Below are 26,583 nucleotides of genomic sequence, written 5' to 3' on the forward strand. Positions count from 1 at the left end.
CCTGCTGGTGCGTGCCTTCCTACGTGAGACCAGACGCAGAATCACAGTAGTCTGTCATGGTGGCAGGCTCAGCTGCGCCGTGCCCACCCCCCTGGGGGAATCTGTTCAGCTGCCTTCAGGTGTCACCATAGATAAAACCGCGCAACAAACCGGGGCAGTTCAGAAAGGTATGTGACACCAAAACGTAAAATGACCAGCACACAGGTGGAAGACAAACCTCTGGGATCTTCAACAGTCTCATTGACTTGTTTCTAAGCAAAATAAAGAGTTGCAAAAAGCCTGTGTATATTTTCCATTGTTTTGGAGCTGCTTTGGATTTTTTAAGACTTTCCAGTGCTTTGTAGGTCTGGTTTAGGTAACATAAATATTGCGTGGTCTGATCTTGCAAGTGCTACAGTATCTGTGGCTACTGTTAGGGGAATCAGACCCAGAGCTGCTGTGTGCTGGTTACCCCCTTTACCAGAATGAGCACCAGCAGCCACTCTCATGTTTGTCTTGGGTGGGTAACTAAGGTGTGCCTCCTGGCTTGGGCTTAGCTGATTTATGCTCAAAGTGAGGATTGTTTGTTCTCTTTTCTGATGAACTAGTCTTTGTGATAAACTAACAATGGCAAGGGCTGAACTGTGATGTTAAACAGTGGCGGTGGCTTTCCTTTTTTTTTTTTTTTTTGGCTTTTGAGGTCTACCCACTGTGTCAGAAGGAAGGCAGGCAGTTGCTAATAATGTATCTAGTCTCTATTGAAGGCCCTTATTTGAAAAATCTGTGATTGAGCGGACAAAATTTCTGGTTGCTTGAGAGAATCTATTCAGAAGAGACTTTAAAAGGATGAGGGAAAAGCGTGCTAGACAGAAAGAAGTACTAAGGGCTTTACTGAGCAGGGAAACCTATGTAGATATTGTGGGGCAATTAGACTTGTCAGGCAAAACACTAAGATGCATTTATGAGCAAAAAATCCTGGGGAATGTTAAATAAAGCTTTGAAAAGGGCAAAGAGCTTGCTAGGAATATCTCAAAAGCAAAGTAGTTGATTTGGGTGATCTTTGAAGGAAGGCAGGTGATGGCTGCTTCAAAGGCAGGGTGCAGAATGTGTGTTAGTCATAGGGATTGTGCCTGGTTTTTTTTTTCCAGTAGCTAAAACCCTGAAGCACAATTGCTGGGTCAGCACCATGGGGGAGAGTTCGTAACTTAGTTAAATTTATTTGCCCTTTTTGCCTCTTTCTAGAGAGCTATTCCAATACCCAGCTTCCCTGCTGCCCTGTTCAGGGGCAGTTTCACGCCGTCTGCCTTTTCAGCCCCTGCCTTTCATCCCTGCTTTGGAAGCCAGGGAAGACTCTGCTACACGGAATGGAGTGGATATCTTCCCTATAGTCAAGGCCAATAAACCTGCGATGTTATTTGTATTTCAGTGATGGCCTCTGTTCCAGTTTTGGTGTGTGGGATTTTCAGATTAGTTAATTGCTCAGGTTTGACAAACTAGCTTTTGCCTAGCGAGGCTTGTTTCCTTGGTCAGTTGCTGATGGCAGTGGATAGTATGGTGCATTAAGGAACAGTCCCTGGCACACTGTGAATGGGGTTTGCTGTCAAGTAAGTCAAAACTTCAGATGCCTAAAGATCAACCCATTAGTGATTAGGCCAGCGTCAGCTCTTGGCCTATTTTTGGTTTTCTCTTTGCTGCTTCACTCTTTGATGTAAAGACAGCTGTGTGCCCCTCACTCTTTATGTAGACCAGGCTTTTTATTTCCCCATCTGAACAAGCTGTCCATTGTTTTGATCACTCAGTAGTCTTTTTCTGCAACTCTCCTGTTTGAATTCTTGTTAATTGTGGTGACTACAAGTGTCTGTGCTAATTCAGATGTGGCTCCAGTCCATTATCAGTAGTGTAAATATTTCCATATTTAAATGCAGATATCTGCTCTGATAAGCATTTAACGTAGCCATCCAAATATATACAGTGGCTATGCCTGCCTTGCTGGCTTGGAAAGATGTCTGACTAGGCGTTTTGCTGGTTTTTATTTATGCATGAGTGGATGGTCATGTTGTGTGTTCTGAAGAAACCAAACACAACTTAAATGAGTGCAGTTTACTTCTGAAAATAAATTGTCCGCTGTCTCTTCTAAGTTACATTGGGTTTCTACAAAAGCGTCTGAGAATCCCTGCTCTGGTAAAGTTCTCCCAGAGGTCTGCCAGCTGGCACTTTATTCCTTTTCCTCTTCCTCTGCTGCTTTCTTTCTCATCCTGCACTCCTCCACCTTCTCCTAGTTACTCTTTTTCTGTTTTGGTTTTTTTTTTTTAATTTGTTTTTTAATTGCTTCTAAGGTTTTGGAACATCTTCAGAAGTCTTTGTTAAGTAGTTATATTTAAACGCTGGATTTAAAAGAAATTATTCTTACTTCCTTTTTCCTGCTATTGCATTTGTTAGCTGTTCAGGACATACTTCCAAAGACATCTCCTTCTGGTAAAGGAGGAACTGCGTTTTTAAGAGATCGGTTGTTACAGTGTTTAAATGTCTCATTTTCGTACAGAACACCTGAAGAAACGCCTGGAAGATTATATGGCCCAGTTCCCGAATGTAAGAATCCTCCGAACCAAAAAGAGAGAAGGGCTGATAAGAACTCGAATGCTGGGGGCCTCTGTGGCCATAGGGGATGTCATCACCTTCTTGGATTCCCATTGCGAGGCCAACGTGAACTGGCTGCCGCCTCTGTTAGGTAAGCGCGGGGTGCTGCTCGTGGCTGGAGACTGAGCTGCGAAAGAGCTGGCGACAGATGCTCCTGCTGAATTTGTTTCATTTCTGCCTGCTGCTTTCCCCTCATGCTGTAAGTGGACAAATGGAAGATGAAATGTCTTAAAAGGGAAAACAAACAAACAAAAAAAGGAAAAATCCAACCAACCACAAGACTCAGGTGAATTCTTGGCAACTTGTATCCTTTAGTACAAGAATTTTTTTCTGTTCTGGAGTCCTGCACTTTACAATAACCCTAACATATGCTTTGCTTAATTAAAGAGCAGAGATCGTATTCTTCTGTTTGCTCGCTAAATGAAATCTTAAATAATTTACAGCTTGCTAGAAGAGTAAACTATCATATGGTCATTCAGCAGCTTGCAGAGAGGAGTGGCTTTATAATACAGAAAAGATCTTTACATACAGTTTTTAAGTAGCTTTTAGGGCTTTTTTCTCCTATATATTTAACTTCATAGTCTACAAGCCTGTGGAAAATATTTCTTGTGAATGACAGCTGCTGGTATGTATTTGTAGAACATGTGCAGTCTTTTCCAAGGCAGTGCCTCGTCTTTAAGGAGGCATCAGTTTTACTATGTCAGTTCTTTTCAAGGATGACTAATTGAAAGGACAGTGCCTTCTGTTTCTGGTACCTGTATGCCTCTGGCCAGTACCAAAGTCCTTTACAATCCTATTGCAAGTGACCTGTGCAAGCTCTCTCTGAGGTGTGACTTTGTCGAATAAACTGGCAACAGTAGTCAAGTGGAGGTTTCAGAAAAAGTAGTCAGATGTGTCAGCAGGATTACTGGATGGTAATACTGTTGCTTTCACCACAGTTTGTATCTGGCAATAGTGTAAGACATTTGCAGCTTCATGAGCCCCGGAGAGGGAGGACAGAATTAGCTCAAATGCCATTTAAATGAGAACACATAGAGCGTGCTTTAATTTTAAAGCGCAGAAAGGATTTCTGTTAGACGTGCATTGGAAGCTGAAACATCGTTTGTGGCCTCTGCTCTGAAAGTTAACTTCCAACAAGAGACCGTCTTAGTAATAAAGTATTTAAGAAGTTCCAGATGTTGATGCAGGAATTAATGCTGTCTTGTATTATTTGGTTGGAAGAAAAGGTTGAGGGGAGGAGGTCCGCTTGCATTTCTTGAGCCTGCCGAGAGTAGTTATGCCTTTAGTCTGAGCCGCTTCCTGCCAGATTCTGGCACAGCCATTAAAGCTAGGTGGTACAGTGGGTTATTGCCCTGGCTTTGAATCAGGGCGGAAAGGGTTCACATCCCGGTCGCCCGTTAAAATGGGGAATGTTCACTGAGTACAAGATTGTCTGGTTTTACCCTGGTGGTTTAGGTATCTGTCGTAGTGTGGCTGTGTCTTTCTGTTCTGCTTCTGGGTGATGGTCACTGTAGCAGGAGTGTCTGATGTTTTTATCTCTAATAGTTGTAGCTTGAATATCTCAACTGTTGCAGAAATACCAGACAAATTTATTGAGGAGTAGCATCTACCCAAAAGAGCACAATGGGAAGAAAGCTATGTTGCTCTTGGACAGCTTCGTATTTTGATGCTCCTTTCTGTTATTTCATGGTCAACGGAACCAACTGGTGCAGGTTTTCTAATGTGTTTCTCCAATCTTTAGATCGCATTGCCCGAAACCGCAAGACTATCGTTTGCCCTATGATCGATGTTATTGATCATGACCACTTTGGATATGAGACTCAGGCTGGAGACGCAATGCGAGGTGCATTTGACTGGGAGATGTATTACAAGAGGATCCCTATTCCTCCTGAGTTACAGAAACTCGATCCCAGTGACCCCTTTGAGTAAGTTACTGAAATGCAGTGTGCCAAGAGCTGGCTAACAAGGTAACACCCTGTTACAGGGTTGGTTTACACCTCAGCGTGGTAGGAGGCTGAAGCTGGTGTTAAGCTACTTGCTTTTTGGCAGCTGTTTGCTTTGTTGATTTAAAAGAAATGCATTGTGTAGTAGCTGTGAACACTCTCCTTTTCATTGCTATTTTTTGGCACCTTAATTCCCTCAGAAGTTAACATTTCATTTAAAACTGTAATGTGTAACATGTAATGTGGTCATTTATTACTGGAATCTTTCAAACATAACTTAGTATCCCTAATGCTCTGCCAAAAACAACAAACCAATGGCAGCTTATATGTTGTTCCTGGGTGGGGAGGAAGAAAACCTAGCAGAATAACGGCAGCGATTTTGATGACTGCCATGCATTGCAGAGGTAAATCTGTGATGGAGTTATGTTCTGCTGTTGCTGTGCTTGAAAACATGGAGACAGTTCTGCTGTCCTTTATACTTCTGCAGTGTTCCAAAAACCCCAACAGAATGCCTTCTGCGGTCAAGCTCAGTGACTTCATCGTACCGCTGAGACAACGAGCACCCCATGTGCAGCATATGGGTCCCTCTGGGACAGGTTGTGCCCTGTCACTAATGTGAACTCTTTTGCCAGCTTGGAGGAGGGGCATTGACTGGTTCTGAAGGGAGCCTGGTCTGGTCCTCCTTGTTTGCAAGTGCAAAATTAGCAGCTAATGCAAAACCAGCTGTTTGATGCTCTGACAGGGCTGCAAAGGCACCGGGAACCCTGGGTGCTAAAAAAAGTATTTGTCAATTCTTGCTTTGTTTTTTAAATGTTTAGCTAGAGATCTGTATCTTTGAATGTGTTTGTAATATGGAGTCTGGTTTTTCCTTAAGGTCTCCTGTAATGGCTGGAGGACTGTTTGCAGTCGATAGAAAGTGGTTCTGGGAGCTGGGAGGGTATGATGCAGGTCTGGAGATATGGGGAGGAGAGCAGTATGAAATATCCTTTAAGGTGAGCTATGTTCTCTGGAAATTACTTTTGTTTTGAAAAGTAAGAATTGTTCTGAGGCACAGAATGCAAATTATCTATCTTGTCCTTGCTTTTGCGTGTGACTAAAGGTGAAAGAGCTGGGAGTAGTAAGACTCTTCTTCTGTGTACTCATAGAAGAAACAGCGATGGTGTGACCAGTCATTTGTGAGGGTCAGTTCTGGAGCGTGACTGGCTGGGGTGTCCCCCGTGCTGTGGTCACAGCTTCAGATGCATGTGCTCTTCCTGGGAAGGGTACGTCAGCTCGCGCGGAGCTCGCTCTGACTGTTAGGCTTCTTAGTACTCACCCTGGCAAAGAGGATGAAATACTCTCCTCCTTGAGGGAAGGAGGATTCAGGCAGCTCTGTGTTTGCCCACTTGAATACCTCAGTCCTGAGCTTGGGTTCCCAGAGATGAGAGTAACTTACTGTCTATGGTCAATCCGTCTGACTCCTGGCTGCTAAGAGCTGAGACTATTAATAACCCTGTAAGAAATCTTCAACAACTGGAATAATAACGCCATTGCTGGCAATGACTTCAGATCATTATCTGCCTGGCTTGGGGACAATTCTGTTACTTACTGATGGACCAAGCTGTTCAGTTGACAGCTTTAAAATAAGAGTTAACCAGCTGACCAAAAATGTGTACAAATAGTAACAAGTCACTGTGACCCACGAAGACCTCTGGTAGCTGTGTTATCTTGGAATATGGCGCTCTGAAATGCGTTCTAGAAACCCACTGGAATGTCCCAGACCACTGAAGTCAGGTGGCAGTCAGTCCCAGTCTTCTCTTCCGTGGTGGGAATCTTTTCCATAGCCTGGAGCGAATCAAGTAAAGGCTTCTGTGTCAAACTCTGGTCGGGCCACTGTGTGGTTTCTCTTTCAGAGGCTGAATATATAATCTTATAGGTGTCTGAAGACCACTGAACTAAGCTAGCTGGCCTCAGCACGAGGCTACAAGATGGTAGCGATGCTAACGTAGTGCACAATTTAGCTTTGGCAGCTAAAATTCCTCGTCTGTCTCCCTGACAAACAAGACATGGCTGATCTCTCACAAAACAGATTCCTAATTCTTGATGCCGCTGTGCCATTCAAAGGCGTATCAAACTAGGTTCACCAAGCCCTATTGCCATATGTACAGACCATGTACTACTGTATGGCAAACAATGCACAAAAAGACATTGTTTTCAAGACAGTGTCTTTTCTTCCATTGTTTCCTCACAAAAAAAATAAGTGATAAAGTCACATTGGAGGTCCCTTGTCCGTAACGGTAGCAGGAAGGGAGGGGTGGGGGGGAATCCTCTTTGGAGATGTCGTTAGCTACAGCCGTTTGTTCTTTGTGCTGCATGTAATGAAACTGTGTAACAATGTCGTTCTCTGCAGGAGGGGCAGTGGCAGTATTCAGCCTCTGCTGCTTGGCCCCGTTTGAAAATGCTGGTTTCCAAGAGTGATGGCAGTGGCTGGGCAAGCCCTTTGTCTCTAATGCCGCAGCAGACAGTCGCGCTGCTTGATCTGCAGGAAATAAGACTACTTCATTCATCTGTTTGCTTATCCTCTCGCAAACACACTGTGTTTTATTTCAATCCAGAGATGGTAATTTGTGGAGGGATAAATTTGCGTTAATTAATCTCTGCAAAGACCCCCTTTTTTCTTTCATTGTGCAACAGAAAAATGAAGTTTTAACTGAAAGAGGCTCAGTGTATTTTCAGAAATTAAGATAAATTGATACATTCATCTGTGGCTGATAGATTTAATAATTCTGCTGGAATTGCAAGAATAGAAGGTTTGTTCTTAGAATTTATGAAACTATGACATTTCCTGGCGAGCTTAGAGCTACATTTTTACCTTTAGAAGCAGACTGAGATTTTGTAGTTAAAGGGGCACTGTCAAATAATTTAAAGCTCTGGATGTAGACGTGGGGTACTGCTTTCACATTATTTATTATCTAATGGGAATTCAGATTCTAAACGTGCCAAATTTACTGCCTGGCTTTAACAAAGAATCCATTCCTGTGACTGGGAGTTGCGGATGCAGGTACTCTTTTCTACTGCTGGTCTTTGATCCATTGCATCAGATCTGCCCGCCTTGAGCCTCACCAGGACTAGAATTTGGGTTCTTTTTCCTTAAGCGTATTCTTTTTTGGCCGTGTATGGACTGTGCTTTACAATTTTTTGCCTTTATTTTAAAATCCAGGGCTCTGTTGCTGAGAGACTGGAAATAAACAAGTTTATTTAGGAGCCTCTTGCCTTTCTGTTTTGAGATCATATATATTTCTGTCATCACCTGGCTCTGCTGCCTTCGGAGAAGAAACTTTCAGGCTGAAGGCAAGCCAACAGAGAGACAGTCAGTGTTTGGCACCTCAGAAAACATTTACCTGGAGGATGGATCAAACTCTGTTAATAGAAACCTTGCTCCTTGTATGAAATGTGTATACCAAACATCACTAGAAAACATAAGCTGGAGGGACAAAAAAATGTAGGTGAACTGTAAAATAGAAACAAACTTTCTAACCCTGACTGTTGGTTTGTAGTTTTCTGGGTCTTCTCAATCCCTTAAAACAGGTCTTTCTAGATTAGAAATGGAGGAGTCAATATATCCATTCCATATTCAAGCAGAAAAAACGCTTCCTTCTTTTGACCTGTGTGTATCCAGAATATCTCAGTGCCTGTAACCCAGTACTTCTGCAGGTCAGGGGTCTTCCTATTTCAGGTCATCATCAGATGCAATAAGAAGATTGCAGTCTTGAATTTCAGCTGCAGGCATTACAGTTGTTCAAATCGGCCTCATTTTTTCATGAACCCTGCTTGCAGAATGCTCCAGGCAAACCGCTCTGCAGGTCTGCGTCGTGTAAGAACCGTTCTTCTCCATCTCGGTGGGTTACCAGATGCTGACCTTTGAGTACGTTCTTGTGTTTTGGAGAAAGGGTAAACAAGCATGCACAGCTATTTCTGTCTGGCACTTGTTACCTTTCCTTTCTGCTGCCGCTAACTGTACAGCCATAGTTTCTCTGTTCAATGGACTTCATTGAGGTGGATTTTTTTTGCTTTTTGGGAGTCACTTCCACACCTCTCCTCTCTTACTGTTTTTCCTGGTCTTTCGTATCTTTCTGCAATGATGTGAGCAAAGTTGAACACTTTACCCAGTGACAATGTGTCATTCCTCTCCTAAACACAACTGAATAGCTCTGATTTTCTGAATGCTCTTTCATACCCAACAAATACCTACATTCTGCTGCCTACGTAACCACTTCATTTTCTTTGAGATTAGTGTATTTAATTGTATATATGAAGCATTTAAACTGTTCGTTTCTGCAAATGCTACTTTGTACAGCACTTATCTACGTTCAGTTTTATTTGCAATCATGTTGCCTCTTTTCTAGTGTTTTTCTGTCTTCTGTTTGGCTTACATAATCTTCACTAAACTGCTTCACACCTCTCTTCCATAAATATATAGTCTCTGATTTTTTGGGTATGGGGAAACAGAAGAGGAGAAGTGACGTCTCCGACTTGTATGGCATAAATATAGATGTACCTCAGATCTGGAGTGGTGTGGTTCTCAATCCTCTGATTGTGCGTTGTATTTCAACAGCCAGGACTGAGAATCTGTAATATCCCTCACTAGGTGATAGATCATTTTAGTTCTAGAAGTGTTCATCTTGTAATTCAGGGATTGCAAAGCCTCTATAAAATTCAAAGGGCTTGGTGCAAACAAGCCATAGCAACAGTTGCCCTGAAAAGGGCAATTAAAGGGGGAGGCAAAAGAGATGGGCAGTACTCATGGTCTTCACTCCTTGCTTCAGCAGTAGGAAACGCCCAGTGCACTGATTCTGGTGATCGTAGATCATTGCATTTTTCCAGATCCTTTTCGCAGAGCATCAGCATGGGTTGCTTCTCCTGATTTCCACAGCATAAAACGCGTTGTGTGTTTCCCAACAAATCCCAAGTGCTCCACAGTTTCTGTTTGCAAATCTAACGCATGTGTCTCCATTGCCTCATGTCAGCAGCGCGTTTCTGATTCACGTTTTGCCACTGGCCTCCTGGCAGGTGCTTAGTTAGGGTGCAGCTGCCAAGGGATCACTTCTGGCAGCATTTCTAGTTGTGTCGCTGAAGTCAGTGCGGATTGTGAGCCTCCACTGCCTATTCCAGGCACATACTCACACCGCTTTCCAGCAACTCACGTTTGCCCACACTGAAACAGGCCGGGCATTCTGCTGCTTTTTTTTGTGTGGTGGTTTGTTGTGGGTGTTTTTTTAAGCCAGCACATGCTGTTTAATTCTGAGGCTTTCAGCTGCAGTCCGGGGTGGCTTCCTTCTCCCTTCCCATCTGGTGACGCACAGAACACTTTCAGACCACTGACTTGAATTTTTGGCCTCTGTTCACCCTGTGTGCTTGGTTCAGGCTCCAGGGTAGCCTCCCACCAAGCAGCAGCAGGAAAGTGGACCCCTCCACTGTCTGAAATGGGATTATTGGAAAGTGCTATCACAACTCTAAATGCTCCAGATGGTACGGAGAGGCCATGCTGGTGTACGTTGTGTGAGACTAGGCATTGTGCAAACACATAGATCCCTGTGCCTTTTGAGCTACCTTAAGCTTTCATAGAGCAGTAAGTCCCAGCTGCAACAGCAGCTGATGCTTACAATACAGAGGGTTACAATTTTCCTGAATTTATTGGTTGCCCTTGCTTTCATCCTCTCGCCTACCTTGTTATGCAGAGAACACCCTTGATTTATCCCCTGTGTCCTTTTCTTCCCACCTTTCAGTGTGTGCTCAGACGACCAGCCAGCTTCTCTCCATTGGTCCATCCCATGGTCTTTATTTCTGTTGTGGCTTGCAGAAGCAGCTTTCTTTTCAAGTCTTGACTCTTTCCTTTGTGCTTTTTCCCCTCTCTTAGGAAGCATTGGCTCAGCATGGTGCGGTCTTTGGAAACCATAAACCTTGTATCCCCAGATAATTTGTGTTCTCACACACATTGTATTGTGTGACTGAGAGAAGAGGTTCAGCTGTCTTACGTGACATTTTTTTCTGAATTAGTGGAAAGGGACTTGGATCAGCATAGCATTCCCATGTAGAGAATAGGTGGCCTATTATCTTGTGCTTTCACAGCACGCTGAGTCAAAGGCTCTTGAGTTGCTGTATGAATATGGAGTTACAGCTCTCCAGGCCACTGAGAAGATGGAAGTAGTATCACCAGTGCTGTTATTGTACTTCCCTTGTCTACGGTTTTATTATTAGGGCCTTAGACAAACCTGTTGCAGCATGCCCACTGACCTCAGCGTATCCAGATTTTCTCAATTCTAGCAGATCTGTCAGCTGCTAGGTTCCTAGCTCAAAATGTAGATTGGTAAAATTCTGCCTGAGGAGGAAGAGAAATTTCCTGTTCTCTCCTAATGAGATCTGATTAGATCATTGTATAAAGCACTGCCTGCCTGACCAGCTTTAATTCTGGTTCTCACGGTATTATAGTAAAGGCTGATTAAAATTAAGTCTGTGAAGTTCAGGCTCTGATGTTTACTGTCGTGTCAGCCAGGGAGAGGAGGCACCATCTCACCCTTCCATAAAACAACAAGCAGAAGAACCTGGCTCCCCTGGCCGGAGAAGAACACAGTAAGGGACGGTCAGTGTTGCTGCGAAGGCGCAAGGTGCTCGCCCGCAGAACAGCGCTGTTCCAGCTGTTTGACAGCGCCGTATTTTTAGCAGTGTAAGTTCTGGTGTGTCGTGGTGTGTAAAAACAACCAGCTCTCGCAAACAGAGTAGAAGCATTCTCTCAGCTGGCACACAGCTATTTTGGGTTTGCTTCCCTTGCAGTTACTCCTTGGCAGACCCTTGGATGCGATTCCCCTGACCTTTAGCTCTCGCTTTCGAATGCTTTTGTTAGCTGTGTTTTACCAATGCATGTCACGCTCTTTCCCTCTCCCCCTTTTTCCGGTTTTATAGATAAGGACTGGTAATTGTCTTTATGGAGGTTGTAATGAGTTCTGTCACCACACAAAGCAGCTCACTAATAAAATAAATCAAAGCAGCAATGAATGAATGGAAAGCATGCTTTTAAAATTAGATTTGTACTGCAAGTGCTATACTGTCACTTGCAGCATGAGACAATGTTAAAAAGGCACTGAGCTGGCAAAGTACCTTGAAAGGGTCACTGAGCTCTGCTAGCAGGAATTAGGAAGCTTTCCGTTGCCTCCATGCAGCACTGGTAATTGCAGCATCATTTGGGAGTAAATATTTTAAAGCATGGTTAGGAAAAGAGGACGTGAAACTGATCTTAGATTTTACTTGTGCAGTAACTCAGTTAAGTAGCTTTTCTTATCATATCATTACATGTGTTTATGTAATGTCCTCTTCTGTGCCTGGAGTCTTGTACCAGCTTGGAGCTCTGGGCCCAGTGTCTCGTCGGTTCTGTCTGGGTTCCCATACCCGCTGCCTCTCCAGTGTACCACTGAGCAGTAGAGACGTGCTGTCTGTATGACTGCTTCACAAGACCTGCAGTGCAAGCACAGTGCTCTCCTCTCTAGCTGCATATTGACCGCAGGGGTCTGTTTCTCACCTTACTTAGGGAAGTTGTGTTTCCAGAGATGTATATTCACGGGGCCTGACTGAAAGCCTTTCCTTAGAGATCAGGGGCAGGTGAGGCATCCTGTGGGCAGGCAGCAAGGATAACAAGCCGGCATTTTCATTCAGGCTTGTATTACGCTAAAACGCAGCTGCCTGTGTACTGATAAGGCTTTCGTGATGCAGGGTGCAGTGCACAGGGTAAAAGAGTATGGGTTGCTGCCTCTGTGTGTCTGTGCAACTGAGCTTTAGGCTTCTTCAGCTGTTCCTGCAGGTTTTTATAGTTCTCAGATCTGCTGCAGCTCTTACAGCCTTGCACAAACCGTTTCTGCCATAGAAACGCAAAACATCCCCAAATTCTTGTTTTCTCCGTCTACCTGTTAATTTCCTAGCAGAGAGATCATGCTGTGGCCCTCTGCAGCAAAAAGCACAGCAGCTACAGAATGAGAAGCATTTCCAATTCCTCTAGAAACTTCACAGAAGCTGAGTGCTAGTTTCTTTTTTCATCTTCATCTCTTCTGTACCAGCCTCTCAAGACACAGCAGGGACAAAAGGAATGAAATATTGTAGAAGGAGTGTTTGTCAACTTTCTTCTTGTCTCTCTCACCATAACGACATGTAATTAAGTACCTTGAACTTTAGAAGTTGCCTGTGAAAAATATTCCTCTAACTGAGAGCAACCAACCTCCATTAAGTTATACGCAGTCAGCAAACGACTGTAATTATTAGGGCCAGTAGACAGAGCTGAAACTCCAGAGGACTTTAGTGTCAGAGCTAATAATTATGCAGCAGCCTTGGCCAAATATTTCTCTTCCGAGCTAAGTATTTAATATTGTCACTGTAGAATATTAATGGAATTGCCTGCTATGTGTGAAGCTGTTGACTAAGCTCATTGTACAGTGAACTGCGGTGGCTCAAATTAGCCACAGTGAACGGAGAGATCAAGAACACAGCATCAGCCTGCAGCACCAGCGGACCTTCTTAAATATTGCTGCCTTTGGGGCATTAACATAAGATCTGGAGACAAAATGAAGGGCAAGACACTGTCGTGCTTCAAGAGTTCAGAAAGTCATTTGTTTTGCATACTGAAGGATGCGTTTTCTTTAAGTATTTATTAGATACCTCTGGGAAGCACATGTGAATGTATTTCTTAAACCAAATTAAGTAGATTGGCTGGTTCAGAAAACATCTCCTTTGGTTTCACTTGGACAGAATGATTACATCCATGCTATAAATAAGGAATAAAAGAAAGTTGTTGCAGAGAGTTGGCACAGAGTGAAACTTTCCCAGATGGGAAAAGAAGCTTCTGGGCCTACTCTGGATATTAATCAAGCATCAAGGTGGTGGTCTTCAACTAGCAGGGTGTTCAATGGACTTGCTGAGGGCTTTTTTAAAGCTGGTTATGTTTTCACCAGGCAGGGATTTCCACTGAACTGTAAGGCTGCAAAAGCAATGAGTGCATGTCAGCAATGAAACCATATGAGAGCAGTGATAACCACAGGAAGAAGTAGCAGTTGCTTCTGATTTCTAGCACTTGAGCAGGCTCACGAATTCCCTGGAGTATTCTGCATAACACATGACCTGTGCTACAGAGATGGCCTCCCTTATACGGCAACGTTACACAACCTACGGCCATGCCCTATGTGGCAGTCCAGTTTAACTATTGCAGTTACTATTGCTGTAATAACTTGTATCAATTTAAAGTGTACTGTGTGCCGTTCTCTGGGTGCTTGAATTTTTTTTTCTATTCTTTTTTCTAAAGAATGCAAAATTGAACTGTTTAGCCATTGGACTTGATAGCACTTGTGCTAAATCAAGGCTTGCTGCGTGACTTTAAGCAGGTAGTTATAGGATTTGAGACTGAGTCAAGGAGGGAAGGGTATTTGGGAGAGTGCTTTAAAGTAAAAAATCTGGGTTAAGTTTTTTCATGACTTGAAAGCTTTTCTTCTTCTTTTTTTCTCCGTATAACCAAGAATGAATCTGTATCTCTGCTGTTCCACAGGTATGGATGTGTGGGGGTCGCATGGAGGACATCCCTTGCTCTAGAGTTGGTCATATCTACAGAAAATATGTTCCATACAAGGTTCCAACTGGAGTCAGCCTGGCAAGAGTAAGTGGCAATGCATTTCGCCCGACAGATGTCTGACTGCAATGTGACCATGCTGTTGCCTCCTCTCACCCCACTATGGGAGGCAAATGTAGGCTTTGTAGTCCTTAAATTGTACTTGTACAGTGGTCAAATTGAGCAGTTTTGCAGTGGTGGATGTGCAGCAGAAAGGGAAGAGAGGCTAGGGGAGCTGCAGGCTCATGTGCGGACAGCTGCCATGCTCCAGACATCAGACATTGCTAGGTGTTGGGAAGGGACTTTGCAATCAGGCACTGGCTATGGAATCACCAATAAAAACAAGATATGGTTTTATTTGTATAGTACTTCAGTTGTTTTATAGCTATGTTCTGCAAGAGCAGCAGGCTTCAGCGTGGTGATTGTGTTTTGATGATTGAAAGACCTCTCAGCTTCAGGCATCACAGACCACTGAATGGGCAAGCTGTAATTTTCCACGATGGAACGTTCTGTGCCGTCTTATTTCTGAATCTAGTGTAGCCCAAAGAGGAAAGAGCTTTTGCCTATCATGCACTAGCTTTCACCAGTTAATTTCCAAATTGAGAAGGGATTGTATTGCCCTCTGGTGGGAGAAAAAAAATCGCAAGAGCAGGAAGGCTGCAAAACTAAAAAACACATAAAGGTACCCTGCTGTTCTGCAGTCTTCTGGCTTGCACAGGGTTAAAATGTTTCCCAGTTTGATAGCATCGCCCTAGTTATAGATTTGGATTTATTACTCAGCCCAGCAATGACCTGTCAGAGCGATGGAGTGCTCTCCTGTCTGTGCCGTCTCTTCAGGAAGGAGCTATATTTCTTTTGATTCATTATTTGCCTCTTGCATACTCCCACAGTGCTGGAAGGAGATGGCAGGCAGGTGTAGGGAAGGCTGTTTCTTGGCGTATAAGATCGTACAGTCACCTTGAGATGAACACCTGCTCGTTGTGTGTAGGCCGTATTTGGGGCAGGGCCCGCACATTGCTCATTCTTAACGTTCTACTTTTCTTGGTAGCAAATGGCCACTGCTGGATGCAAGGAGGGCGGTGCTGCTGGGTCACTGAAGTCATGACTGCGCATGGCACGGTGCTGTGGGGCACCAGGAATGCACCTGATGTTGCCAGAGAGCAGTCCAAGGTCCAACGGTCTCTTGAGCGCGTTGTGATAAGCAGTAGGGCGGGTATCTGGAGAGGGTGGTGTTCATTGCTGTCTTGGAATTGCAGAGTGGATTAAGCTTTACAGCAATATGTGAAATATACTGCTGCCAGCAGGTAAACCCCTTGCTTCTTTTCTGAAGAGTCATCACGTGAAAGTTCCATATTTCTGAGGTATCTCAGAGTTTCTCTTAAACAGCTTTTTACCCAAGAAAATGGAAAAAGAGTGGTAAGAAAGAATATTGTGAACCGAAGCTTTCAAGAAGGGAGTACTGCAAATCCCATGCCTAGATTGGATATAAAAGATACAATAAGAAGGATTTAAGAAAGCAGCTTTTTGTCAGGGACCTTTGAATGTCCAGTAGTATTTACCAGCATCATTTTCTGACTAGCTTCTTTACAGAAAAAAAAAAAGGAAAAAAACACAACTTTTGATTAATGTTGTTTTTCTTAGCCACAAGGAACTAGATATAATGGCCAAGTGCCAGGATTCTGTTTTGACCTCAGCTGAAAATATCTTTCTAAAAGTCCCTTGGAACTAGAGAATAATAAAAATAATCTTCATCCTGAAGCTGGAGAGAAAGAGTGGATGTGAATGAAAATCCGTTCTGAGCGAGAACACCAGAGCTGTTCTGAATGCTAATGTCAGTAGTCTGTGCAGCGTGCTCTCGGGTGTTCTTCCCTCTCGTTTTGATGCGTGGCTGTTACCCACACAGAACTTGAAGCGGGTGGCTGAGGTGTGGATGGACGAATACGCAGAGTACATCTACCAGCGCAGACCAGAGTACCGGCATCTTTCTGCAGGGGACGTCGCAGCTCAGAAGGAACTTCGCAACAACCTCAACTGCAAAAGCTTCAAGTGGTTCATGAACGAGGTCGCGTGGGACTTGCCAAAGTTCTACCCACCGGTGGAGCCTCCGGCAGCTGCCTGGGGAGAGGCAAGTTTGTGCTCTGAAATCTGCAGTGGGCAAACAGGCTGCAGCTTGGTTTGTTTACAGGTGCCTTGCCCATGTGCTCCAGTGCCGGTTTGCTGTGAGTAAGGTGGCAAGGGAGTGGTTAGAGATTCTGCTTGATATGTTTCAAAGGCCAGAAATCCTCTGCCCTTATATTGGCCTGATCGAAGGCGGCAGTCAGGTAGCTGTTTGTGTTAGTGCACAGCTACAAAGAGAACAGAGACTTGTCTTGTTCTGCGTGTTATGTATTTAGCAGGAGGCAGAACATGCCAACAGGGAGGACTAAGGAGAGGCAGCAGCTGGGCAGTAGGAGAAATCTTGTATTTCCAAAGGGCTACACAACTGTGTTGAGCTACTCTGCTCCTTAGCTTTCTCACCTGAAAGCCAGGAAAACCATTTTTGTTTTTGAAGGTCAGCTGTGTTCTGGGCAAAGAATCACCCCAGGAGTGTGACACACAACATCTTGGTGGGCTTTGCAGCCCTGTAGCTGATGGGTTCTGCTATGTCCTGGAGGTTGTTGTACAGCTGGCGACGGGTCCCAGTTTTGAGTTCTTGTGCTTTCTTCTAGCTGTGATTTGCCAGCTCAGGTACATAGTTAAGTGAGGAATCTTAAAACTGTCTTCATGCAAATACTGCCACTATTTGAGGCAATTTAAGCCTTCTTTACTGTCACTTGGTAAGAACAGGAGATTCAGCAACTAATTTACTATTTCAGATACGCAATGTAGGAACTGGACTGTGTGTGGATACTAAGCACGGAGCCCTGGGATCCCCACTGAGGCTGGAAAACTGTGTGAAGGACAAAGGAGAGGCAGCATGGAACAACGTGCAGGTAACAGCCTAGTTAAAACGTCGGCCCCTGAATGCATGTGGGGAGGGAGAAGTTCTAAGAACAGATGTTTGAGAAGGAAGGCCATTGCAGAACTCTGTCAGGTGAATAGAGGGTACGGTGCACCCCAAGGCTCATGTGCTAATTATACTTGATGGGCTTGTAGCAGGATGTGGCTTGTGCTTGTGGCAGGGTCTGTAGCCTGGTAGACTGTGTAGAGCTTTTACCTCTGCTTTGAAGTTCTCAGAGCGAACAAAAGAAAGCACAAGAAAACAATATGCCAAAATAATAAACCAGTAACAGGCAGCTGTAATATGTAACAAAGTGAGTATTAACTTCAAAGGTTGTGCTGAAAGAAGTGATAGAGGAGCATCATGCATATTAATGAAGCTGCAGGAACATTCAATAACCGCTTACTATCATCCTTCTGACACGAGGCAAATGCATTATAAACACCCAGCCAATGCTGGAGAGAGATGAAACCGGGCCAGGCTATAGATTCACTCTCTCAACATATAAGGTGCCAGAAATGACAGCTTTATTGTAACAGAAGGGAGGGAAATATTAGTTTGTCTAAACTGTAGCAGCTGACCTGAGAAAAGATCAAGAAAACAATGCCTCTATTACCAAGCCATGCATAACTCTTCAGGGGAATGGCTTCAGTAGCAGGAGACAGAGGGTTGTTGCATATCAATTTTGATGCATGAAAACTAGAAACGAAACCAATTTACTCAGGCACAGTCCAAAACTAAGCCTCTGTTGTGTCAGGAGGATCTTGAACAATTAGCATTGGCTTGTGTTTAGGAGGAGAATGTGTTCTGAACTTCCGGGTAGCTTTGAGCCGAGATGGTAGTGGTAATTTCTCTTGCAAGAGAGGTTTGAAACAGAGACAGGAACAAAGTAGCTTCTTTGTGCAAATGTTTTTGGGCATGCTGCTTCAAACAGTAGCACCCTGCTCATTATTGATGTTTCTTACTGCCCCATGAGATATCTCTGACGAGAGGACCATTCCTGCAGCTGGCTCCAAAAGGAGCCCACAGAACAGCCCTTCTCCCCAGGGACTGAGAGGTGGGTGTGCTTGTAGCCCTGCAGAACCATGTCGGCTGGTGCTGGTCGCAGAGGACACTTGCACCCTTGCCAGAGGGGCTGTTGTTGTCAAAGCAAAAAGCAAAAGCTTGACACCAGTGCCTGCCTTTAAACAAGTTTATCTTTTGTGGGATTTGGTCCTACGATGCTTAAGATGTGCCATAAGTCATCAGACTGCAGATGCAGCTAGGCTGCTCTACTGTCTCAGGCCATGGCCAAAGACAAATGCCAAGGGGCAGGGCAAGGAGCAGAGCACGTAGGTGGTGGTACTTCCACCGACTCTCCGCCCATGGCCCAAACCTGCGGCTCAGGGATGTCCAGGCCGCATGTGCTGGCATCCAGCAGCTTTCTTCAAGGCCACAGCATTGCCAGGCGTGGGCTGTGCCTGGTTACTGGAGCTAAAACCCTTTCTCCTCTTTTCTGTAGTATCCCTCTTTTCATCTCACCCAAAAGCGCTGAGAGATCATTGCAGGGTCAGCGAGAGAAGAGTGTGAGGACACATTGCCCTAGTGTTTGCCCTCCTGACACTCCTGTGGAGTGGGCTGGGGAGCCGTGGGCTCCTGCTCTCTTGTCCCAGAAGGCATGGGACAAGATGCAGGCTGCCTGCGCAGCCTTGCGCGTTTACTGCCAGCTTTAACTGGGAGCTCCTGTAGCTCTCTGTCTTTTTTGCTTGCTGTGTGGTGCTGCAATTGGTCAGCTGCTCACTTAGTCCGTGATGTACGTCTGCACAGCAGAGACATTCAAGGCTGCTATTAGTACCCCAGCTAACCAGCGTGGCTGTTTGCAGCAGCGCAGTCTCGTTTCGCATGCTGCGTGGCAGTCTGCGGGGTAGCTCTTACAGACTCCCCTAGTCAGCAGTCCCTGTCCCCAGAGGTGGAATTATTTTTTCTCTAGAAGATACTGTCCTTTCCCTGAAGCCATCCCCACCCTGTGGGTAAAGAAGGGAACGTCGTGCTGCTGGTGAAAGCACCATGCCCAGTGCCAGCCATCCTGAGGGTCCTGATTGTCCTGGCAGGTATTCACGTTCAGCTGGAGAGAAGACATCCGTCCCGGGGATCCTCAGCACACCAAGAAGTTTTGTTTTGATGCCATTTCCCACAGCAGCCCTGTGACCCTCTACGACTGTCACGGAATGAAGGGGAACCAGCTCTGGAGATACCGAAAAGTGAGTCTGCATGTCTATGTGGACATGCATGCCTACGCATGTGCTCATTTAAGGTGTCAAATTGCCTGTGGGCACTTAAGTTTCCTTAAAATGTCACCACTCGTGTTTTATTCCTCTGTTCAGGTAGTCCTGTAGCTGTGGTAAGAGAATCTGCGGGCAAGCTGTTGTCATTGTGCCATTAATTACTCTTGATTAGGAAGAGGTGACTCCCCTTTTCCACTGGTTAGAAATGGTGATGACTGGGGCTTCTCCAGGGCTTGCTAAGCAGAAAGACGCTCTCCTTGCAGTCCTGTCGGCAGCTGGCACTGAGGTGATGCAACACCCTTGCAAAACCTGTTTGTAGAGAGGTGTCCTGTGTTCATCATTTTGTTCTGAGTACTAGAAGATAGGATAAGTAGATAAGGATTTATTCGTCCTCCTACTAAGCAATGCTTTTGTGGGCAACAGGTAAGTAAATTCTTCACTAAACGTCCTGTCCTAGTCCTTGGGGTCTGCATGCACCAGGCTGTGGAGTGAGTGCAGCAGGACGTGAGCCTGTAGGCTGGGGAACCCGGCTTCAGACACAGCTTTAGAGCTTCCTGGTGCAGATGTGAGGGTTGGGCTCGATACCGCTGAAGGGTGGGAACAGACCCTGACCCTTGGCAGCCAGTTGAGTGTGGAACAGCTTCTTCGGATGCATCCAAGTGACAAAGCAGCTTGCCTTGTTTTTTAAGACTTCTTTCTGTTGGTTTTAAAACAGCTTTGCTTCTCTGCTTAGCAACCTCACGTCAAATTTCTCTTCTCCAGGACAAGACCCTCTACCATCCAGTAAGCAGCAGCTGTATGGACTGCAGTGAGAGTGATCGAAAGATCTTTATGAACAGCTGCAATCCTTCATCTCCAACACAGCAGTGGATATTTGAACATACAAACTCAACCGTCTTGGAAAAATTTAACAGAAATCTTGATCTTTAAAAGACTGAGAAAATATATATATATATTTTACAATTATAGTTTTTACTGGGGAGGGTTACAAAAAATTTTTTTAAGAATACTTTTTTTTAAACAGTTAATGAAGGTAAAAGGGAGAATCTCAGGAGAAGGTTATCTAGCAGGCCAGTCTTTATTGTGAAGATGCTGCATCCTTCTCATCTGGGGATGGTGGAATTTTAAAGGCTTTGCCAGAGCCACTTCTGTGCTGAGACTGGAACAGAAACTCTGTTTTCAAAGGAGTCTGAATGTGATTCAAACTGCTTCTTTTTGTTGGTTTTGCCTTTTTTTTTTTTTTTTTTACTGTTTTGTTTCCCACCTGGGTCTGATGTTAAATGATTTTGTTATCCAGGACTCTCCAGGACTTTCTGTAGCTGCTATACCACCCGCTGAAGCGTTCCCGCATAGGTGCTTTATCTTGCAAAGTGCATATAAGTAAAATCTTGAACACAAGGTTTAATCCTCTGATAAAAAAAAAACACCATCAAAATGAAAAATGAATTTTTTTTTTTTTTTGCCCTAAACCAAAATGTATTTCAAACAGGTTGAGTATTATTACTTTCCAAATCGTAGCTCTGATGAAGTCTAGTGGAAGTTCAGCCAAGTGTTGGGAATATCGCTGTAGTTATTCACGATGAGTAATCTGGGTTTCTGGTCCATTCACTCTGCAGTCAGTTTGTCACTCGCTGTTGAATCTTCAAGGTGAAAGATTAGCAGAGGTTTTTAAGTAAGCACAGTTCTTACAGGTGAAGATTTTTGCTAAGAGCCTTTGGATATCAGGTTCCAAATTTGCCTCTTATTCAGAATCTTTTTAGCATGGACAGCTCTAAGGTTTCTCAGAGCTAAATCTACTACATGAAGGTGCAACTTCCATTTTTTCTTTAGAGATTTGAAGGCTAACTTAATTCATAGTTGGTGTGAGCAGATTAAGTCAGGATAATTAAGTCAGGGCTGAGATTAGCCGTTGGTCTTTATCAATTTGTTCATCAGTCTGTAGTTTGCAGTCCTGAGTCCTGTGGTCAGTAGTGTTCTAGCCTTATGGGAATGTGGTATTAATCTCTCCTTTTTTCCCAACGTCCACAGCACTGTGCTGTTTATTGTGACTGGAAATCTGTTTGCTTAAGCAGAGATGCGGGATTGATGGGCCAGTTTGATTAGCACCCCATCCGTTGTGTAGTCAGTTAGCAGTGCAAGGTATTACTCTTCTGGTTTGGCTTCAGGATCTGCCAGACACTGAACCAGAATTGTCTCATCCTGGGAGCTGGAAAAAAGTACTGACACTGGAGGATGAACGGAGGGCCACTGGTTTCAAGTCTGTCTGAAGCAAATGTTTAAAAAAACCCCACACTGCTTCAAAATGAAGTTGCTGCAAAAGCAGATTTAATGGTTCAGCTGACTTAGTCTGATACTGAAGGCATTTTCTAGTAAAAGCTGTGAATGACGGTGCTGTTAACCTTTTGCAAAGATGCTGCGTAAATCAATAAAACGATCCCTTTTCTGGTAATTGCCCAGCTCCGCAGTTTGTCCAACTGCCCATGCAGGAGTGTTGCAAGAGTAGGTAGCGTGCAGCTGGCTCTCGGAGTGAAGGGCTGGAACACTCGTGGTAGGAGTGGGGCACCCTCTGGGACTCTTGGTAAGCACGGTTAATGGACCTCCCTCCTCGGAGGGGCAGGAAAGCTCTGCTCTGGGGTGTCTTTCTCTCCTGTGAAGGTGAGGAGATTTTTGCCTCGTGTCAAGAAACAAGCAGGCTGATCCCTCTGCAGAGCTCCAGAAGTAAGAAGCCCTTTCTGGTGTTGCAAATTGAAGGATCATGGCCCATGTTTCAGATGTCTTGGGGGCCGTGTAGCGCTCTGTCTGTCAGGTGGGAGCAGACCAGGGCACATCTCGCTGCCTCTCAAGTCTGATGTATTGGCTGTGAGGCTCAAAATCATTCCTACCTCTCTCATCCTCACAGTTGAGGCCATGTCCGACCTGTTCTGCCAACTTACCTGGCCCATGCAGCCATGAAGCAAGGCAAATGCTTATAAATATCTTAAGGGTGGGTGTCAGGAGGATGGGGCCAGGCTCTTTTCAGTGGTGCCCAGTGACAGGACAAGGGGCAATGGGCACAAACTGAAGTAGAGGAAGTTCCGTCTGAGCACGAGGAAGAACTTCTTCCCTCTGAGGGTGACAGAGCACTGGAACAGGCTGCCCAGAGGGGCTGTGAAGTTTCCTTCTCTGGAGATATTCAAAACTCACCTGGACGAGGTCCTGTGCAGCCTGCTCTAGGGGAACCTGCTTTAGCAGGGGAGTTGGACCAGGCAATCCACAGAGGTCTCTTCCAAACCCTGCCATTCTGTGATTCTGTGAAACAGGCACTGTGTTACAGCTGGGACCGGGCTTGTCAAATGTGCTGGTGTCTAACATTTTGGGAGTGAAGAAAGGAGAAAAGCACTATGCTTTCCTTGTGACAGTTTTGCAGCAGTATTGCTAGGGAAGTGAGACCAGCGTCAGAGTTGACAGGTTATGTTCTCAGTAGCTACAATATGTCTGTCATTAGGATTCCTTTTCATTTCTGTGGGAGACAGAGCCGCTTTCCAGTGCTTTGTGTCTGACTGTTGCTTTCCTTAAGTTATTAATGCTCTCATTAGTCTAGTAGTGCTGACTGTGGATCACCAGATGCCCTGACTAGATGTCTTCATGAATGTTTTAATACCTGTGGAACAAGAAGCTGTTTGTCCATCAGCAGTGCTAGTTTTTGATAATTGGGACAGAATCAGCAAATGATATAAATGGACTGTAGGTCATTCTGCTTGCAGCTTGCAACTTTGTGTATCTTAGTTTTTCTAATGAGAGGATTAGCTTCTGTTTCTAAAATGCATGGCTTGCTTCGTGCTTGGGCTTGCCTTGTGAAGAGAGTCCCTAGCCACTTGGCTTGCTGGGCGCTTGCTTCAGAGAGAACTGCAGTGACGGACAGGTCTTTTACCACTGGGTGATCTTGGTTTGGAGAGAAAGGACAGCTCTTAGCGGTTTGCACTAAAAGATTAGGTAATTATTGAGGCAATTCCTGTTTGACAACCGACCACCTGTACATGGGAACTGGAGCTTTAGTGTCAGTGGTCCTACTGGGTACTTCTTAGTTGATCTGATCTGTTTTCTGAAGGTTTGGGAATGGACTGTAATAAATGCCCCACAAATTCTGTGCGCTTCTGACTGGCTTGCTAGGCTTTGAGCTATTAATTTGTTTACATCAATTATACTTTTCAATACCCTAGAGGCTTTGCTGACTAATGAGAAGACTTAATATAGCAAACCATCCACTGATTGAGAAATAGAAGCTGTATTTTATCATCTGCATCTTTAATTGAGCCTTTGCTGGGCAATCTGGTTAATTATTCCAATTACTTTTGGTTATTTGTAAGCAAAATTGCTAAAGCATGAATACATAAGCAAATCTTCACATCTGCATGCAAGTCAAGACTAGAGATTAAATACCAGTGATTATCTAATGCAAAATAAATGTTTTCATATTTTTTTTCTCCAAAGTATTCAAACACCTCTGTCTTTGGCTGCAGAAATTCTGCTGCTTTCAAGTATCAGAATCCCAGACAACTGGGGGATCCCTGGACATGTCTTATGTCGCATAATAATACTTTGACTTGCTCTTGAAGCTGTTGTTGATTTATACTGGTGCTAATCTCTAACACCTACAAACAGAGTAATAGGTTTGGGGCTCTTACGTGTGCAAGGTATCGTTTTTCATGCCTGGGAAATTAACTTTCTTTTCCACACCATAACAGAAGAACGTGTGAGCCTTACTGAAGGGGGAATACAGCATCGTTAAAATAAAGATGTGCCTTTTTCAATGTAAATGTACAGCAAATGCTTAAACTTGAACCATTTCCTAGTGCCTTGCTGGACAAGAGAGAAGAGGGGAAGGGGTTGGGAGATAAGGGTGTAAGAGTAAGCTTGACTCATGCAGTGTTTGTGTGTGTTTTGAAATAGTCTGACTTTGAGTGCAAACTTTGTGTGAATGACATTAATTCAGAAGCTCCTGTGTTTCCTCTGTTAAATCGATATAATTAATGAGTCTGGGAGGGGTGTCACTCCTAATAGGAAGACTTGGAAAGGATGGCAGCTTCCTCTTGGTGCTCTGTAAGAACTACAGCTAGACCAGAGGATGTCTTGGTTAGCTGCTGGATGTTTCACCTCGTGGTGAAGGCTCACGCATTTCACAGGCATGCAAGATCCTGCATTTTATTTTCTAAGCACACAAATCAGAAATCACAAATAGTCTCAAAAGGATATAAAATCTGCAGCAGAAGTGTCTTTTAGAAAGTCGATGCCTTGCATCACTGGGAAACTTTTAAAGGGCGTGTTCAAATCTCTAATACAGAAGTAGCAAGAAAGCAATTTCTCAGCTAAACTTTCTTCTTGGTTTGTTTTTCAGCAGTCTGTGCACAGGGTTTTGCTTTCCTTTACTGGAGAGTTCCAGTCGGCAAACTTTCCTCCTCCCTGCTGCGCTGAGACACCAATGTACTGAAAGTCAAAGAGCCACCCCCAGCAACCCGCACTGCGAGAACACAGCGCTCTTGTAGCTGCTGTAGGATCATTACAGTAGCTATACTGGCTTGCATCAGCGGGGAGAGAGATCTCATGAAGTCATACTGGGCAATCGCGTAACTGCTGGGTAAAAAGAGAGAAGCTTTAATTTTAAATTGTCTTTCAGGATACAGGCAGACACTTGAATGGTTTTAACTGGAGAGAGCAGATGGCCTCTAGCAGTCAGCCTGTCACGCCTTCGGTCGGAAGAGCCCTGGTGAAGTTATGTCTGAAACAGTCTGGCTCTGCTGGCACAAGGGATTCAAGTTCTCCTTGCATCCCACATCCATGCCCGACCGCTGTGGCTCACGTTGCTGGCCACCTCCTGTACTTCTAACTACTGGCAACAAAGGAGCCTGGTGCTGCCCCAGTCGGTCCTTAGCTGACCTGACAAGCGGCACTCTAGGTTTCAATTTTAACAATCACTTAGCACGAAAAGCTTTTTAAATAGTTAGGAAACTGTTGCCAGAATGGTGAGTAGCTTTAGGTTAATGTCAGAGTCTATGGGGGTAGGATTAAAAGGTCTTTCACAGGATACACAGCAAAAGGGGAGCTGGGCTGGGAGTCAGGAGCACTGGGTCCTGCTCCCAGTCTACCAGTGGCCTATTACTTGATCTTAAGCAAGGAAAGTCTGTGCGCTGCAAGTTCCCAGCCTGTGTAAGATCCAGCTTTAGGTGCTTTATGTGCTGACCTAATGAGTGTCGTGTCCGTATTTTAAAACAAGCTGCAAGTCCTCACCTGGTTCAGGTGGAGAGGAGAGATGCAATGGGTGGAGAATGGGAAGGCTGAGATCTGAAATTTCTGTCAACATTCAACCCACAGCTGTCACTTCATTTCATATTCCTTATCAACCAGATTGATTTGTTCACATTATAAATTTAAAGTGTAACTGAAATAAACTCCCCCTCCTGCTCCGATTGCTCCTTCGTAGTGTCATGCTTTAACTTGGAGATCTGTGTATGAAACTAGGCAGTGATAGACTGTGGAAATCCTAATAAAAATCCTATGCTGTTTTTTTGATTCTGCCTCTGCTAGATGAGCGTCCTCCTTTATTCGCTGCATTTCAGCTTTCTTGATGCTTCTGTATGACCCAAAAGGCTTCAATGACTCCCAGCAGATGTGAGGGATTCGGGAGTTTTATATAAAGCCACTGGATCTATGTGATCTTAAATCTACTAGTTCAAGTCTAGGAAAAAAGCCCTAATCCCAATTAGTGAGCAAGCAAATGTGAACTTCAACCATAAAACAAGATAAAAATTGATCAAGCTAATAGACTAAAACGTTAGCCGTTATGATAACAGGAACAAATAGCTTTAGCCTCTAGGGTGGAGAAGGGAATTGGTTTCAAAATGCATTCTCCAGGATCTCAATGATCAGGTCGCAGTTTGTCTGTTCCTTGTACTGCATGCGTTTTATCTGTAAAACTGGGTGGTGCCTCTTGAATCAGTGTATGTTTATTTCCGTGCATATTAGGACCAACAGCCTAATATCTGCGGGTGGTAAAGGACTTGTAGCACTTTAATGTAGTAGCTTTCATAAATTGGGAATCATTGGTAGAATGCCTAGTGTTTTTAAAGTTGAATGGACCTCCTTTTATAATATATTTAAAATAAATTTTTAATGTGTTTTCTGAAA

At 44.3% G+C, this 26,583-nt stretch overlaps 1 protein-coding gene across 1 annotated transcript in view; it reads left to right on the forward strand.

The window, feature by feature from the left end:
* GALNT10 (polypeptide N-acetylgalactosaminyltransferase 10) overlaps positions 1 to 26,583 on the forward strand; it is a 91,579-nt gene extending 64,996 nt beyond the window's left edge. Inside the window, exons 5-12 of the mRNA XM_075441516.1 lie at positions 2,522 to 2,707; positions 4,358 to 4,541; positions 5,434 to 5,551; positions 14,119 to 14,226; positions 16,082 to 16,303; positions 17,034 to 17,150; positions 19,249 to 19,398; positions 20,185 to 26,583. Coding sequence (XP_075297631.1) covers positions 2,522 to 2,707; positions 4,358 to 4,541; positions 5,434 to 5,551; positions 14,119 to 14,226; positions 16,082 to 16,303; positions 17,034 to 17,150; positions 19,249 to 19,398; positions 20,185 to 20,352 — 1,253 coding nt within the window. The 3' untranslated portion in view covers positions 20,353 to 26,583. The remainder of the gene's footprint in view (positions 1 to 2,521; positions 2,708 to 4,357; positions 4,542 to 5,433; positions 5,552 to 14,118; positions 14,227 to 16,081; positions 16,304 to 17,033; positions 17,151 to 19,248; positions 19,399 to 20,184) is intronic.

This window comes from Opisthocomus hoazin, chromosome 22 (assembly GCF_030867145.1).
Source record: "Opisthocomus hoazin isolate bOpiHoa1 chromosome 22, bOpiHoa1.hap1, whole genome shotgun sequence".
NCBI classification, from domain to species: Eukaryota; Metazoa; Chordata; class Aves; order Opisthocomiformes; family Opisthocomidae; genus Opisthocomus; species Opisthocomus hoazin.